General features: G+C 43.6%; 1 protein-coding gene across 16 annotated transcripts in view; it reads left to right on the top strand.

The window, feature by feature from the left end:
* Window positions 1-15,790, top strand: part of SLC8A1 (solute carrier family 8 member A1) — a 447,518-nt gene that overhangs the window by 58,212 nt on the left and 373,516 nt on the right. For 9 of the 16 annotated variants that reach the window (XM_061432177.1, XM_061432166.1, XM_061432176.1 and 6 more), the window contains one exon: window positions 8,160-8,313. The exons of 2 other annotated variants lie outside the window; for them this stretch is intronic. In XM_061432177.1, coding sequence (XP_061288161.1) covers window positions 8,275-8,313 — 39 coding nt within the window. In that variant the 5' untranslated portion in view covers window positions 8,160-8,274. Of the gene's footprint in view, window positions 1-7,938; window positions 8,064-8,159; window positions 8,314-8,783; window positions 8,913-9,338; window positions 9,586-15,790 lie in introns of those variants that run through there. 5 more of the 16 variants (XM_061432174.1, XM_061432173.1, XM_061432172.1 and 2 more) reach the window with 3 other exon arrangements.

The raw sequence follows: 15,790 nt of genomic DNA, 5'->3' as shown, positions 1-15,790 counted from the left end.
CTTTCATATGAGTTAGGTAGGCATTTGCAGTGTTGAATAATTTTTCCATCTAAAATCTGTCTTTTCTTGAGCATTATGTATATTCAGAGATACCTTTTTTTTTGACAAAAGAAATCGGAAAACCAAAAAATATCTTCTAAGAGCAATAAAATATGAAATTCAGGTATTCTTTTTAGGCTTCAAATCTATTGTTGTCGTCTCAAAGGAGAGCAATGAATAGGCCATAAACTGCTTTAGCCTGTGAGCTTTTAAGTAGACTTGAACCGAAGTATAGAAGACCTGGCAAATAAAAGACTATTTGTGCTAAATAAAAGTAGAAAAGAATGACAGGTTGGCTATTATTTCCATATTTGCAAATGGTGATTTTTCCAATAACAAGATATTTGGCCACAGTTCATATTCGTGGATATGAGTGACTGTGTGCTTGTGTAAGAGTGTGTGTGTATGTGTGCATATGGAATCTGTATTGTGTAATGTCAGATAAGAATGTGGGAAGAAGGACAAAGCAGGCATGATAGACTCATGGTAAGCAGCACCAGAACCATCAATTTACTTGTAAGGGATTCCCCTCCCTCCTCTCCAGAGGTGTTAATTTTGCGGCAAGCGGTTTACCCATGAGAACTCACTTGTGTAATGTTTGCCATCCAGATGTATTCATTACATGCTATTCTTTAAATGAAACCAAAGGGGAACTTAGAATTCCTGCTGCAATTCTGCCTTGAAAGGAATATAACCATTTTATGTGCAGCTTCTGGCAGCAGTCTTGTCTTTATGGAACAACTCTTGGGTCTATATCACATACACAAGCTCATGACTGCAGAGGTGCAAGCCGTGTGGCTAGGCCTCTGCACCTAGCCCTGATGAAATCCAGGAGCTCTGAGGTGGGAATTCCTAAAGGAACCGCAACTCAAGGCAGGAGCAAATGATCACACAAAGCACAGTGCTCTATCATTTCATTGGTCTGGGACTCTCAAAAAAGGACTCAAGCTGTCAGTGAGCAGTCTTAACTGATCTCTGAAAAACTGACCACCTAAACTCGTACTTTCTCCCCAAAGTCTCTTATCTTGTTTTCCCTGCTTCATTTCTCTCATGGGAGTATCTCCATCTGACACTGTGTGTTAATTTATTTTGCTTTCTGCCTCTTTCTCTAGTGGAATGTAAATCCTAGGAGGGTGGGAACTTTTACTAATGTTTTCACTATTGTGTCTTGAGCATCTGGGACAGTGCCTGGCCCAGAGTAGGTCCTCATAAATATTTTTTGAATGAATTATAAAGAGATAAATGAAAAAATGAATTAATATGACTTTCAACTGTGTTTCGTTTCTGCTCTCCCCAGTTATTTTGGCTTTTTATTTGAGTTGCTTAATGACTGGTTTTGAACCTCTCAGGAAATTATTTGGTTCCTTGATTTTCAAAAATTAATAAGTGAAACTATATGCATATAAGCATATAAGACATATAAACATATAAGCATATAAGACATACCTAAAGAACCCCTCTTAACAGGAAATAAGAGATTCTCTGACATGCTTACAAACTGGGTCAAACAAGAGCTTAAAAGTAATTGCTGAGATAACTGACAAGGGGTCAGCTTACAGGCTCAAGCCTGAGGCTTGGTCAGATTGCATCTCTGTGTGGTCTGGCCTCCTGCTCTGTCTGTCATCACAGAGCAGGTGGCCAGGCAGGACTGTGAGTGTGGATATGATGACTACTGTCAGTTGCTAACTAGGGCCTGCACTGTAGCTAGGAGATGATTGCTATTAAGTTGCAGTTTGCACTGGACAGGGGCCAAAGTGTTTATTTTCCCCTATGACCCAAACCCCTATTTTGTCTACATAGGTCACCCCCGCCCCCCGAAAGGTCAGGGGACAGTTATGTGCTTCATTGATTTATCTACTATGAACCCAGAGCTACTCTAGATGCTGGGGTCTGACAGGTAGAGGCCCTGCAGTCTTAGACTTTGCTTTATTGATCATCTCTTCCAACCTGCTCATCTATCTTTGTAAGGTCATTTACAGTACCCACTTGAGTCTCTTAGAGACTCAAAAAAGGCCCTTAAACATTTTTAATTTATCTTAAATTTCCAAGAAGAGTCGGAATTTTTGTGTCCTGTTAAATACCAATGTTAAATGTAGCAGCAGGATAGAAACAGAATTATGGCAGATGTAAAGAGAATTTTTTCACTTGTTTTTATCACTAATTAGCTATTTGACCCTAAGCTAGTGGTTAGCTCAAGCTGAACCTAGAATCAACCAAGAAACTTAAAAAAAAATGCCAGTGTCCATACTCCAGACCAGTAGGAACAAAATCTCTAAAAAGTGGATCGGGGTTTCAGTATTATTTTGAAACAAGTGATACTTATGTGCAGCCAGGATTGGGCAAATCTCTTTGTACTTTCTCAGCTTGTAAAAATGAGGGTAATCATAGTTCCCTCATTAGCGCTTAAGAATTTCTTATCTAAAATTTAGGTTGTAGATGTCAAATAAATTTACTATCTATACAACTAACTGGTCTACACTCTCATTTTGGTCTACACTCTCAGAAATTCTTAAACAAATCCAAAGATGGCAAAGACTTCTGTGAGACAGAATAATATTTTAAAATGAAGGGGAAACAATATAGTTTCTGAACTTTCCTTCTTTGTAATTGCTAAGGACCCTTTAGGTCATGCTGTGTAAGATTCTGAGTTTTTAAAGAGATAAGAGCATATAATGTCATTATTTCCAGACACTCCAGTGGTAGCAGAATCAGCAGCATTAAGGCCATGGCTTAAGTCACCCACAAATTCAGTCCATTTCTCCCTTAGGTATCTTTGTTATAAACATTTTCAAGGGCTACTGTCTGGGCACTGTGGTCTCTACTCAAATATTGTCAGTTCTCAGAAGAGTCTAATCAGTGGTCAGCAATTGAAGATGCAGTGAGGGAGCTATAGATCATAGGCAATGCCAAAGAAAGGAGATTTATTGAAAGATCTAAAGTACAATCTTTCAGGGACATTGCTTCAGAACTGGATTCTGAGGAATAAACTGCTGGGTACAGAGGACTCTGGGGATTTCATCTTGAGTCCCTATTGATGGAGTCCTTGAATCAATGTTGATGAAAGTTTGTGCAAACTTAGTGAAAAAGTTTATGTTCTCTAGATAAGGTCCTCTGTTAAGAAAATTAATGTGACAAAAAAGCAAAATCTTCCTCATACTGGAATTTGCTGAAAATGGCTCTGTTGGAAATTAAACCCTGAGATTACATTAGAGAGGGGATCATAGGAAAAGAGGAACATATAGGAAAAGAAATATTGTAATCCAGGGAGGATGCAGTAACCACACTCTGTATTTATAAAATTGGAAAGCACACAGCAGCTTCTTTCATTATAGAGAGGGAAACTACTCTCAACTATAGGGACATTCGCTTTCCTGGATTATTCATTGTGTAGAATTCCATACAATGAAAACCACAGCATGAAAATGAAAATGAAAGTGTTAGTCACTCAGTTGTGTCCAGCTTTTTGTGACCCCATGGACTGTAGCCTGCCAGCCTCCTCTGTCCACGGAATTCTCCAGGCACAAATGCTGGAATGGGTAGCCATTCCCTTCTCCAGGGAATTTTCCCAACCCAGGGATGGAAGCCAGGTCTTCTGCATTGCAGGCAGATTCTTGACCATCTGAGCCATCAAGGAAGCCCAAATAACAAAAACCACAGCATAATCATTATCAGTAATGGGATGGCCTAATTATGTTGAACCTAATTATATAGAAACTTTTATTTTTGGCTTCATGGATATAATTTTTAAGGAAATTTACCAATAATAATAATACCACTAATTGAGTAATTTCTGTGATAAGGCAAGTACATATATGTCAAGCACATTATATACATTTATCCTTTCCATAACTCCCTGAAGGAGATTTATGATCTAGGTTTTCCAGAGAAAGACACCATGGTTAAAAAAACTTCCCAAGGTCACACAGGCAGAGGTGAGATTCAAACCCAGAGAGTCTGACTCCAAAGCCTATTTCTTAACCAGTCTCTGTTCTTCTCTGACCCACTAGTTGATCTAGATAATGATTCTGCCATTGAGTTACTGACTGGTAAACTCACCATTGGTAAAGTTTGGGAAGTACAAACTAGATAATGTCCTCATCATACTGAGGCAGAAATAAAAAATGAAACTGTCAGGATTTTGCACAAGGTCAACTGTTGACTGTAAGTTACTCAAATGCGGAAGTGCAAGTCTCTGCTATGCAGAGACTGACAAATTCAGAGGAAGTGGTTGACTTTACAGTGACAGAGCACTGAGGAAGAAAGGGTTATAACTGAGTCTACTGGGAAGGCTGCTCCCACCCACCAGCATGGGCCACTGACTAGAACAGGTTGAACTGTTCAAAACAAAATAGAGAAGTAAAAGTTTAATTGCAGGAACGAGATCCCAGGGAGGGGGAACATAGCACTTAGAAGTCAACAAGAATCCCCACAGTCACCCTTGAAGCAAAAACCGTGGGTCCCATTGGCAGCAAAGAAAACCTGGTCCAGTGTTTCACCTGAGTTTCCTGTGCAGGAGAATGGCTAAAGCTAGGGATGCTAAAATGCTTTTTTCTTATGAGGAAATCAGTATCAAACTAAACCAATGAAGGAGCAGATAGGTGAATGGTGATCATGGGCAGAGTAGGAAAAGACATGGGGGATGCCTAGAGCTATATTCAGTTCAGTTCAGTTCAGTTGCTCAGTCGTGTCCGACTCTTTGCGACCCCATGAATTGCAGCACGCCAGGCCTCCCTGTCCATCACCAACTCCTGGAGATCACTCAAACTCACGTCTATCGAGTCAGTGATGCCATCCAGCCATCTCATCTTCTGTCGTCCCCTTCTCCTCCTGCCCCCAATCCCTCGCAGAATCAGAGTCTTTTCCAATGAGTCAGCTCTTCGCATGAGGTGGCCGAAGTACTGGAGTTTCAGCTTTAGCATCACTCCTTCCAAAGAACACCCAGGACTGATCTCCTTTAGGATGGACTGTTTGGATCTCCTCGCAGTCCAAGGGACTCTCAAGAGTCTTATCCAACACCACAGTTCAAAAGCATCAATTCTTTGGCACTCAGCTTTCTTTACAGTCCAACTTTCACATCCATACATGACTGCTGGAAAAACCATAGCCTGGACTAGACAGACCTTTGTTGGCAAAGTAATGTCTTTGCTTTTGAATATACTATCTAGGTTGGTCATAACTTTCCTTCCAAGGAGTAAGTGTCTTTTAATTTCATGGCTGCAATCACCATCTTCAGTGATTTTGGAGCCCAAAAAAATAAAGTATGACACTGTTTCCACTGTTTCCCCATCTATTTCCCATGAAGTGATGGGACCAGATGCCATGATCTTCGTTTTCTGAATGTTGAGCTTTAAGCCAACTTTTTCACTCTCCTCTTTCATTTTCATCAAGAGGCTTTTGAGTTCCTCTTCACTTTCTGCCATAAGGGTGGTATCATCTGCATATCTGAGGTTATTGATATTTCTCCGGGTAATCTTGATTCCAGCTTGTGCTTCATCCAGCCCAGCGTTTCTTATGATGTACTCTGAATAGAAGTTAAATAAGCAGGGTGACAATATACAGCCTTGACGTACTTTTTTTCCTATTTGGAACCAGTCTGTTGTTCCATGTCCAGTTCTAACTGTTGCTTCCTGACCTGCATACAGGTTTCTCTAGAGGCAGGTCAGGTGGTCTGGTATTCCCATCTCTTTCAGAATTTTCCAGTTTATTGTGATCCACACAGTCAAAGGCTTTGGCATAGTCAATAAAGCTGAAATAGATGTTTTTCTGGAACTCTCTTGCTTTTTCCATGATCCAGCAGATGTTGGCAATTTGATCTCTAGTTCCTCTGCCTTTTCTAAAACCAGCTTGAACATCTGGAAGTTCACGGTTCACGTATTGCTGAAGCCTGGCTGGAGAATTTTGAGCATTACTTTACTAGCGTGTGAGATGAGTGCAATTGTGCGGTAGTTTGAGCATTCTTTGGCATTGCCTTTCTCTGGGATTGGAATGAAAACTGACTTTTTTCCATCCTGCGCTATATTAATACACTGAAAAAGCTCCAAGTGCTGAAAAAAACAAAACTGAAAACAAGGATGGTAACTTGACCTAAGTCATTCAAAGTGAAACGAATTACAATGAAGTATTTGTTTTCCTCATGATGAAAAATTGTCGATTGCTTTACTACAATATTAAAATTTGGGATACCCCTGATCACATGTCTAATTTTCCTATAGGCTGGACAAAAGAGTAGAGTATTGCCTAACTCACAACTGTTTCATTTGGTTTCAAATGAGCTTGCAGAAAGATCCCCTGACGGTTTGTAGGCAAATAGTTCTTGAAAATCTGAACCACCTTTAGAATATACCAAATCTTAATAATATCCCTATGGAGTCTGCAAGATGGTTATGCCAACTGGGATAGATAACAGTGGAGGCCCACAACTATTTCTTAAGTCCAGAGGAAAGACTGGCAATCAATACACAAGAATACAATTAGGAAATAGCATTGCCATTGGAATGTAAATCACTGTCTTCCTACATACAACATTTTTTCTTTCCAAAGTCACAGCCTGAGCAGCTTATTTTTTTACCTAGAGCTTTGTGTCAGTGATGTAGCCTTTGATAATTCTTGTAATAAAAATCCAGTCATGTATGACATTTAGGAGGGAACGAAAGGTTTGATTTGCCTTGGGCCCCAGGAACCCTTATAAAAATGCCTTTAGTGAGAAATGAAAGGAAAAAAAATTAAGGGGTCATAAATTGAGCCAAATCAAAAATGTTGCCAAGTCACTAGGCTACCTTTTAATGGTTCTAGGAAATAGAGAAGACCAATGAATGTAGTTCCCCCCTCAAATATTAAAATTAACCAAAATAGTCTAAATTGGGGAAAAAAAACAGGAATAAAGAGAACATGATGTTGTCTTAATGCCTTCTCAACAGCTGACAAGATAGATTTGGGGCACTACTGGAATATAGACATTTAAGAACAGGGCTTTTATCACCCCATGTGTCACAAGCATGCTTACACTGTGAAGAAAATCTGAATTTTCACTAAGTGATCCATAATACCAATAACAGGCCGCACCCTTTCTACAAAATCCATTCCAATGAGATGTACTCCACTCACATTTTCATTTAGCTCTTGCATTCAGTCAGCTTTGTCCTATTTCCTACGGGTGGAGTCTAGTTATATGCCTTTCCCAATGTCATTTGCAAAGCAGCCACTTTTCTCTTCAAGCCCCTTTCCTTGAGTGTGAGCCAAATGTCTGCCTCTCACACTCTTGAAGGCAGGACCCTAAGTAATTTTTGTCTGAGGACATATGCTAACAGGGAGGTGGCAACCTTCTGTGTCTCCCCACATGTCATTCTATTCATACCCATTAGTCAGTGCAGTCTAATAAAACGTTTGTGTGAAGAGTGGCTTCCGAGAAAGTTTAACTCATCGCAGAGGGGAGGAACATGTTCTTGGGGAAGAATGATTCCTGGGAATATACAAGTCAAGAAGCTCGGAGTTTCCTCTAACAAGCTGAATGTCCACAACCACCAGGAAGAGGCCGCATGCCTCTGTTAATAAGAGTGGTCCTCATTCAGGCAGCATCACCATCACTTGTGAGTTTGTTAGAAGTGCAGCTACCAGGCCTGTTTCAGATTTACAGCATAAGAAACTGCAGTCTCCAGCTGATTCATATGCAGGTTCACGCTTGAGGAGCATTGGCCTAGAACATGATTCTCAACCTTGGTTACACATGGGGCACCAACCAGGGAAACTTAAAACTTAAAAATAATTATTGATGCCTGAGCAACCCCTCACCCACCACCCCCGTGGAAGAGATTCCAAGATATTCTCTCTGGGGTGTGGCCTAAGCATTGGGATTTTTAAAAGCTCCCCAGGAGATTCTGAGGTGCTGTCAGAATTGTGAACCACTAGCAAAAAGGCAAAGGAGAGCTACTTTTCCTACCCCTCACACTCTGCCTCACAGTCAAACAGCGGGTTTCCTGGAGTCAGAGTTTCTCTTTTCCTGTGACCTGGCAGCCCAGAGCCCGGCAGTAAGTACAGGGTTGGGGGTTGGGGGGAGTCTACTAAGGAACGCAACTCTGAGTCTGATCCTCCCGTCTCCCTCCCACCCTCACCCCCTGACACAGCTGCCACTGATCTTCCACACTTAAGCAAACCACACCAGTGAGTGGCGAACATCAACTCGTGCTTGAAAAATACCAACTTGGAGCCCGGTTTGAGAAGCTACATCAGAGTCTCGAGATGCGACGCTACAATCTGCAGTTTTCACTAGCTTCCCAGGTGTGTCTGATATTCAGCCAGGTTTGTGAACTCCACCGCGGGTCTAGCCTTTCATCCTGCCAAATCATTAAGGGTTCTTAAGGATGAATGAGCTGTCAAGAGGGCGAGGGCCTGGCGCAATACTCCTTTATTAATTATGGCGAAGTGATGTATTGGCAATGATAATGCTTCTCTTGGAAAGGGCAATGAATGGTTCGTCGATTGCTGCATTAGATGTTTCCCAGCTTAACCTTATTGCTCAGCTTTTACTCCTCTCTGTAGTTTTAAAAGCTTCAGGGCTTTCTCATTAAACAGCCTCTTGGTCTTTATTCTCAGGTGAGCTGCAATCTTAGAGGGAAAACACCAACAAAGGAGAATCTTTCGGAGTTCTTGGCTGGGGAATTACCACCCCTTACCCGCCCTTTCCTTATCTGCTTGTGTCAGCAGCTCCTAGCTAGCGTATTTCTGGACAGTTCCGATAAGTAGGAAAAACACGGAGTGAGGATTTCAGAGAAAAATCATTGATACATCCCCGGATCCCTTTGCTAAAAGAAAGCTTTCTTTAGCAGAGGGATAGAAAGTGGAGGAAGAAAGATATATCTGGATGAACAATTTCAGAGGTGAGAAACGGGTAGGCAAGCCGGGGTTGGGGTTCTGTCTGTGGGTGAGGAAGGCGGCAAAGAAAAGTTGCAGCGCGGGTCTGCGCGTGTAACCCACGGGTTGGGCGCCGGGGAAAGCGCTAGCGCGCGCGGCCCGAACGCACTGCAGGGCCGAGAGCTGAGAGCTGGGAGGACGTCGACAGACCTCCGCGGCAGAGGCTGGGAAGCTGGAATTGTTCCCCTCCGGCCCGGAGCTCCAGAAACGGACCAGCTCTGCTCGTCCGGGTGGCCGAGGGCGCCGGCGTGGGGCGCGCGGGGGGCCTGGGCGCCGGCGGCGGCTGGGGGGAGCGCGCGTGAGAGCGAGTGCGAGGCTGCGGGCGGCGGGCGGGCGAGTGTGCGCGGGAGGGAGGGAGGGAGAGAGGGAGGAGAGCGCGCGCGCCGCCCGGGCCCCGGCCCTCCCAGCCTCCCGGCCTCCGCGCTGCCTCCCGCCCGCGCGCACCGGCTGCCCGCCGCCGCCGCTCCTGCTCGCGCCGGCGCTGCATCGGAGCCCACCCGCCGTCCGCTTTGTGCTTCCCCCCGAAGATGGGAGCGACCTCTCCCAGCTCGGGAGCTATTTAAAAAGGAGGGAGTGCGCCGTCTTTCCTACTAGCGTGGAGGAACCGGAGAAGGATCCAGTCACACTTCCCCAAATCAGGTAGGATCTTCTGATGGGCAGCTGAAGGGATTTGGTCAGATACCGCCAACTATTTTCCATTTGTTCAGAAGGCTCCACTTCCCTCCGCTTTGGGAAAGGACCGGCTCCTAAATTGTGTGTGTGTGTGTGTATCCCTACCCATATCTGGGGTGTACGCGCTGCTCGGAGAGTGAAATTGCTCGGGCTGGTGCGCCTGGTCGTTGAGTGTACCCGCCTGCCGGAGGAAGAAAGGGCTGCTAAGGAGGGGTGCTGCACCCTGCACCGCCTTGGGCTTGAGGATTCAGGGCGCTGAGAGCGAAGTCCACCCGGAATGCCGCGCTGCTGGGGATCCAGGCGTCCCCACCCACTGGGCTCAGCTCCATGGTCATCCGTCCCCCTGGTAATCCCTGGGGTCTTCCCCAAGCCCACACTCGCGAGTTTCCTCTTTTCCGGCCAGCCCTGGGTGCTCCTTCAGTAAGGACTGCGGAAAGGAGGGAGGTGTGGCCGGGGCGGGGGGGACAGGCGAGGGAAGGATGCAGCGGGGGGTGGGGGGGAGTGGGCTGCAGGGTCCCAGCCTTTGGGCACTCTGCTAGAGGGTGCGTTGGGGATGCTGCGCGCACAGGCAGCTTGCCCCCGAGATTCGTGGGGAACTTTGCCGCTGCATTATCCGCCTTTGCCTCTGGAGCTTTGCTGGCTCTTGGGGAAATGGTCTGTGTTCTGAGATGTGAGGATATCCTTCTTGGCTCCTCCTTAATGAAAAAGAGGGAGGTCTTATGGGTGGACAGTCGGCTACGGAAACCAAATCTGCACAGGCGATGCTTTTAAAAATACAGTATGTGTGCATCCTTGGCGTATAAAATCCCCCTTCCCTCGTGGCTTCTGGATGAATGGCTTGGGCTGGCAATTCGTATTTCCCTCTCCAGACAAAGTGGCAATGGTTGGGTTGTGAGCAGAGTGATCGAATGTAACAAAGAATTTTGTGAAGAAAGCGTTGTGCATGGTGTCCGCAGTCTGTGCAAAGAAAGTCCGCCTCTGCACTAGGTATTTATTTAACCCCCCTCTTGCCTGGCTCCCTCGCAGGCGCTCTCTCTCTACTGCTAGTCAGCCACTAGTGGTTGTGAATATAACAATACAAACTTTGTCCTGCTGGAGGTGTAAAGACTAAAAACAGAGAGAGAGAGAGAGAAAAGGATATCAGTAGGTGTAATGGAAGGAGCTTTTTAAAAAATGACGGTCGTTAAGACAGTACAGACATCCGTGTCATGGAGGAGCTGGTGGAGTAGGTGGAGAGCCTGATCAGATCTGGTTAAAGGCATAGCTTGAGTTTCTCCAGTTAGAGCAATTGAACATCCACACTGTAGTATCTGTGTGAAGATATATCCTGAGGGAAATGGGGAGCAATCAGGAGGGGATTCTGAAAGCATACCTCCCATCCACAGCCCCCTAACATACACACTCACTCCTCACTCGCAGGTTTCTCTTTCTCAGAGCTGCTCCTGCAGCAAGTCAGGCAAAGAGGGAGGAAAATATATTTAGATATTTCATTCATTTCAGAAAAGAAAACAAAGCTGTAATAGGAATGATTGCTTTTAGGTTCCTCTCTGTTACTTGGATTTACCTCTATGGGTTTGCTAAACTTGCTTAATTTTGAGGTTAGCATGAGAAAAAAAAAGGAGGAAGGAAGAGAACTAGCTCGCTCCATCTTTGGGGCCTCCTGAATGAGAAGGCGGGGACAGATGCACTTATTTCATCAGAAGCAAAATGTATTTTCTTAAATGGTTTTCATTTTAGGGACTCTGCCTGCTTGAAGGATTCCATTTGGATGTGAGGGCTAGTTCATTATTTCTCCCACCTACTAAAGAAGGAACCTTCATTTTTCTCCCCTAAACTGGTTCTTTGATTAAGTATGGCATGACTAATTCCTAGGGAAAAAGTAAAACAAACAAACAACAAAAACCTGCACAGAGGTAAACTGTTATTCACTATTGAGCTGTGCAGGGACAGCAAAGGATGTGAGTGTCCATGACGATCAGACTGCCTTTACTCTGCCTTGAAACCTTAGCAGGGCTGAAAGAGGAGTGTAATGAATTAGAATATGAAGGCTGTGCTTTACATCTGTGTATCTACCTACTGTCAGTTTACTTATCATTACTATTTAATGGTTTCTACTGTATCTTTTCAGATTAAGTAGTGGATAACCCATATGTTGGTCATGAAAGGGAAGAAAAATGCATGGCCCAGCAGTGTGTTAACTCCAAATAAAATGACAAAAAGAAAGTGAAATTACAAAAGGAAGGTGAAGTATAGTCAGTAACACCTACAGGACTATTTGTAGGAATTGTATTAATTGCTGTCTCTAATAACTCACTATGTTTTGAAAATTAAATATTTCAAGAGAGCTTCAGCATTTTGTTAGAAACCTATATTTAACATGTTTTTTTACCAAACAAAAATAGTTTTATTTATCTTGCAAAGTAAATGCATATCTCCTTCCCTGTAAGTACTTAATCTGTTTCTTTGACAAAATAAATGGTGAAAAAAGCTCTGTAGATCCTACCAAGTTGCATTTCCCTTTTAAAGAAAGTATAAAGCATGCATTTAGCTTATGGATGGGTTATTCTCAAAGTAAGTGCATTTGGGGACTGTACCATCTGGTTTTCATGTTGTAGTTCAGTAACAGAGGCCCTTTCTCTGTGATGCCTTCAGGTAGATGGAGAAAAGCAAGTAGGTGAGAAGCAAGCAATCTGTCCCATCATCATGGAAATACACAAGATCTAAATTGAAACAGAAATTAAATGTGGAAAAAGAAGCACATAAAGAGGATGGTAGAGCACATAACTTGCACATTTGATATTTTTGCAGTGTGTATCTATGTTGCTTGTCTCTAAAAATTGTTGCTTGACATTGGGCTGACAAAACTTGAGGAATCCACGTGCCGAGATCTCTCTTCTTGAGCCTTCCACCATCCTTTTTTTTTTTTTCCCCTCTAAGGGATAAATGTCTCTTGTCAAAATGTCTTTCAATATTGTACATACCTCATGGTCAGACCCCTCCTCATAACCTGTACCAAGTAGTCTCCCATCTGATCAGATTCTCCTGCTCCCTCTTGTGGCTAATGTTCTGACTTTCTCTGGATTTCAGAATCCATTCCCTCAGCTGCCTATCAATTTGGTTCTAATTTTCAGTGGTAACTGGGGCTAACAAAGCTGGTAGATTGCTCAACTAGCTGTTTCCAGTTTTCTCTCTGAACAAAGCGAGATCTACCCCCAGAGGTGAGAGAGACGTCCTTGAGATTTAGTGGATGCAAATGTCACTTGTTTTCTGACTCTTCAAGATGGACTAGGTTCTGGGAAAGTGAGCTTGCAGAGTCTTGCTCTGAGATTTTGAGCTGGACTCAGGGCTAATTCGGTGGGGCCTCATTAAGTGCAGTGGGATTATTTTCAGTTTCCTTTTTTTCTCTTCTGAAAGATAGCTCTCCCTGTGTGAAAGTGTCTGCATCTCCTCTCCCTGTCTCCCTCTGTCCTCAGCCTCCCGTGCGTGTGGGCATACAAACACATACTCTTCACAAAAGTATTTTATACAACATGTATTTTGAAAACTTCCAACTAATAAATGACTTAGATTCTCAGCAGGGTTTGAATATCAAGCTGCTCTTTTTCCAAACTGGAGACTCCTAGGGTAAACTACTTTTACTGATATATTTTCATCACCAGCAGTTGAGAATACAAATGAGATCAGGCGTCTTTTACTAGTGTGTTGATTCAATTTGGAAGACAGTTGCTCCCAGCTCTTGTGTTTCAAGTGTTTTCTGTAGGCTCTCTTTGTTGACAACTCTGTATTGAACCCTTAAGTGTTTTATGTCTACATTTGTGATTTCTCCTTTGATGGGTACAGTCAGGAAACTATAGTAAGTACAAAGTTTCATGAGAATCCTGTTTTCTCTTCATCTGAAACTTTGTAGCCAGTTTTCAGGAGGAAGAGGAGACCATGGGGGAGGGGGAAAGCGCTGAAGTGATGAAAAGCAGCTGAAGTGATGAAAGTGTGTTTGTGAGCAGGGGCAAGTACACTCTAGGCAGCTGCCTAGAAAGTGATTTGAGAAGCACAGAACATGCCTGAATTCAAAGCATTTATCTGTCTACCAATGTAGGGTCAGGAATTCTCACTATTACAGGCATTCATTTAAATAAAGTAATTCTATCTGCTGCTGCTGCTGCTAAGTCGTTTCAGTCGTGTCCGACTCTGTGCGACCCCATAGATGGCAGCCAACCAGGCTCCAGCGTCCCTGGAATTCTCCAGGCAAGCACACTGGAATGGGTTGCCATTTCCTTCTCCAATGCAGGAAAGTGAAAAGTGAAAGGGAAGTCACTCAGTTGTGTCCGACTCTTCGCTACCCGGTGGACTGCAGCCCACTAGGCTCCTCTGTCCATGGGATTTTCCAGGCAAGAGTGCTGGAGTGGGATAAATCCCTAATAGAATGCAGTGGGATAACCTAGAAAAGAGTTCCCATTCATTCTCACAAACCATTCGCATCTGTTCATTTATTAACTTGGATTGGTTTGTCGGATCATCTGGCAGATAGAGAAGTCCCGAGGATCTAGAACACAGCAAGGTGCAGAGGAAGTGAAAGAAGTTTGAAACTGGGTTGCTGTCCAGCTAGTGCCCCTAGAGGGTCCTTCTGGTGGGGAAGTGCCAGGGAATTGGAACCAGGCTACTCAAGTTGGGACCTAGAAAGTAGCCATACAGAGGCAAAGATAAACTGGCACCCTGAAATTTTACTTCCAGGGCAGCAAAGGTAACAAGAGTTTCTTGAAAATTTAGCTTAAGTCTTCTGAGAAATGAGTGAGATATGTCCCCTAATGTGAAATGATATCCTTAAAATCTTGAATGGTTTCTGCTGTGTCATTTTGGAGTATTCATACCATTCACCTAGAAAACTAGTGTGATACTCATTCAAACAAACATTTTTGCATATGTAATAGACATAGAAACATAAAATGTAAATATTAGAATCCATCTTAGTTTTTTAGGAAAGACAGAAAAATTTATCACTTTATAGATGTTATTGTGTGTGAAGTTAGAAAAATAATTTCATGGTTGAACCTAAAGTGAGATGAAGTCTAACAGACATGAGAGTGATTCAGCAATTTATTTTAACCCAACTATGACATTTATTGAGCACTCAGTGTATGCACTGAACTGGGCTTTTCAGAGAATGCAGATGCTAAAGAGGAGTTATTTGACATTTGTTGAACACCCAGTATGTTCCAGACATCAGTCTAGGCACTTTACCTATTTTCTTACGTAATACCCTTGCAAGGAATCATCCTGATTCTGACTTAAAGATGAAGATTATGGCTCAGTTAAAAAACTTGTCCAAGAGTGAGTAGGTGATGGTACCAGTTTTTGAGGCTTTTCCAAAGCCTTGCTCCTTGTTCTTGTTGATATACAGTCTAGAACACCTAAATACTGGGCCAAATGAGATAGGTGGCTGTGGCTGTCGAATAAGCCCAGGGCTCTAGCGTTGAGAGGAAGAAGAGAACACTGGAAAAGGTTTCTTGGAGGAGGAGGCATTTTAGTTCATTCTCAAAGAATGAAAAGGACTTTGAAATAAGCAGAGTCTCGCTATTTTTAAAACATGTAAACCAGCCCCAGCTAATTTATGACAAGGACCACCCCAGAGCAAGGTTAAGGCCATTTCCAGACTTCAGACAAGCTGCATGTCCCAGTCAGGACCATGCCATGGGGCCTGTGGCTCTGGAACAAGTGATAGCAGAAGCCGTTGCACACACGTATTTTACATGGGAAACGAAAATGGGTGATGAATTTCCAGCACGCCTTGAAGGAGAGAAGCTGCATCAGTGTGAGAGGTGAGGCAAAGAATATAGCCCCTGCCCACTTTTCTAGATGGTTGTGGTTCAGCTATATTTGATGGTTATGGTTTCTGTGCCATCACAGGTGGTTTTTCTTTCCTTCTTGAGCACCAAATGGCTCTAGTGCTTTCTCCCTGAAGCTTTTTCAGCTCCTCACTTCTGCCTCCCCTTAAGGTACAGGAACCAGGGTCCCCTTTGGCTCTGCTCTGTTCAATGCACAGCATCCAGTTTTAGCAGGTTTAGAGAATCAGGCTGCTTACTCTACACACCAGCCACCACTTCCTCTGTGCTTCATGGTAGAGCCCCCAGAGTGAGTGGCATCAGACAACGGCGAAAGGATAAAGCTTGGGGAGGGG

Source organism: Bos javanicus, chromosome 11 (assembly GCF_032452875.1).
Source record: "Bos javanicus breed banteng chromosome 11, ARS-OSU_banteng_1.0, whole genome shotgun sequence".
Classification (NCBI taxonomy): Eukaryota; Metazoa; Chordata; class Mammalia; order Artiodactyla; family Bovidae; genus Bos; species Bos javanicus.
The sequence above is the reverse complement of the archived record's forward strand: the minus strand, read 5'-3'. Positions and strand labels throughout refer to the sequence as shown.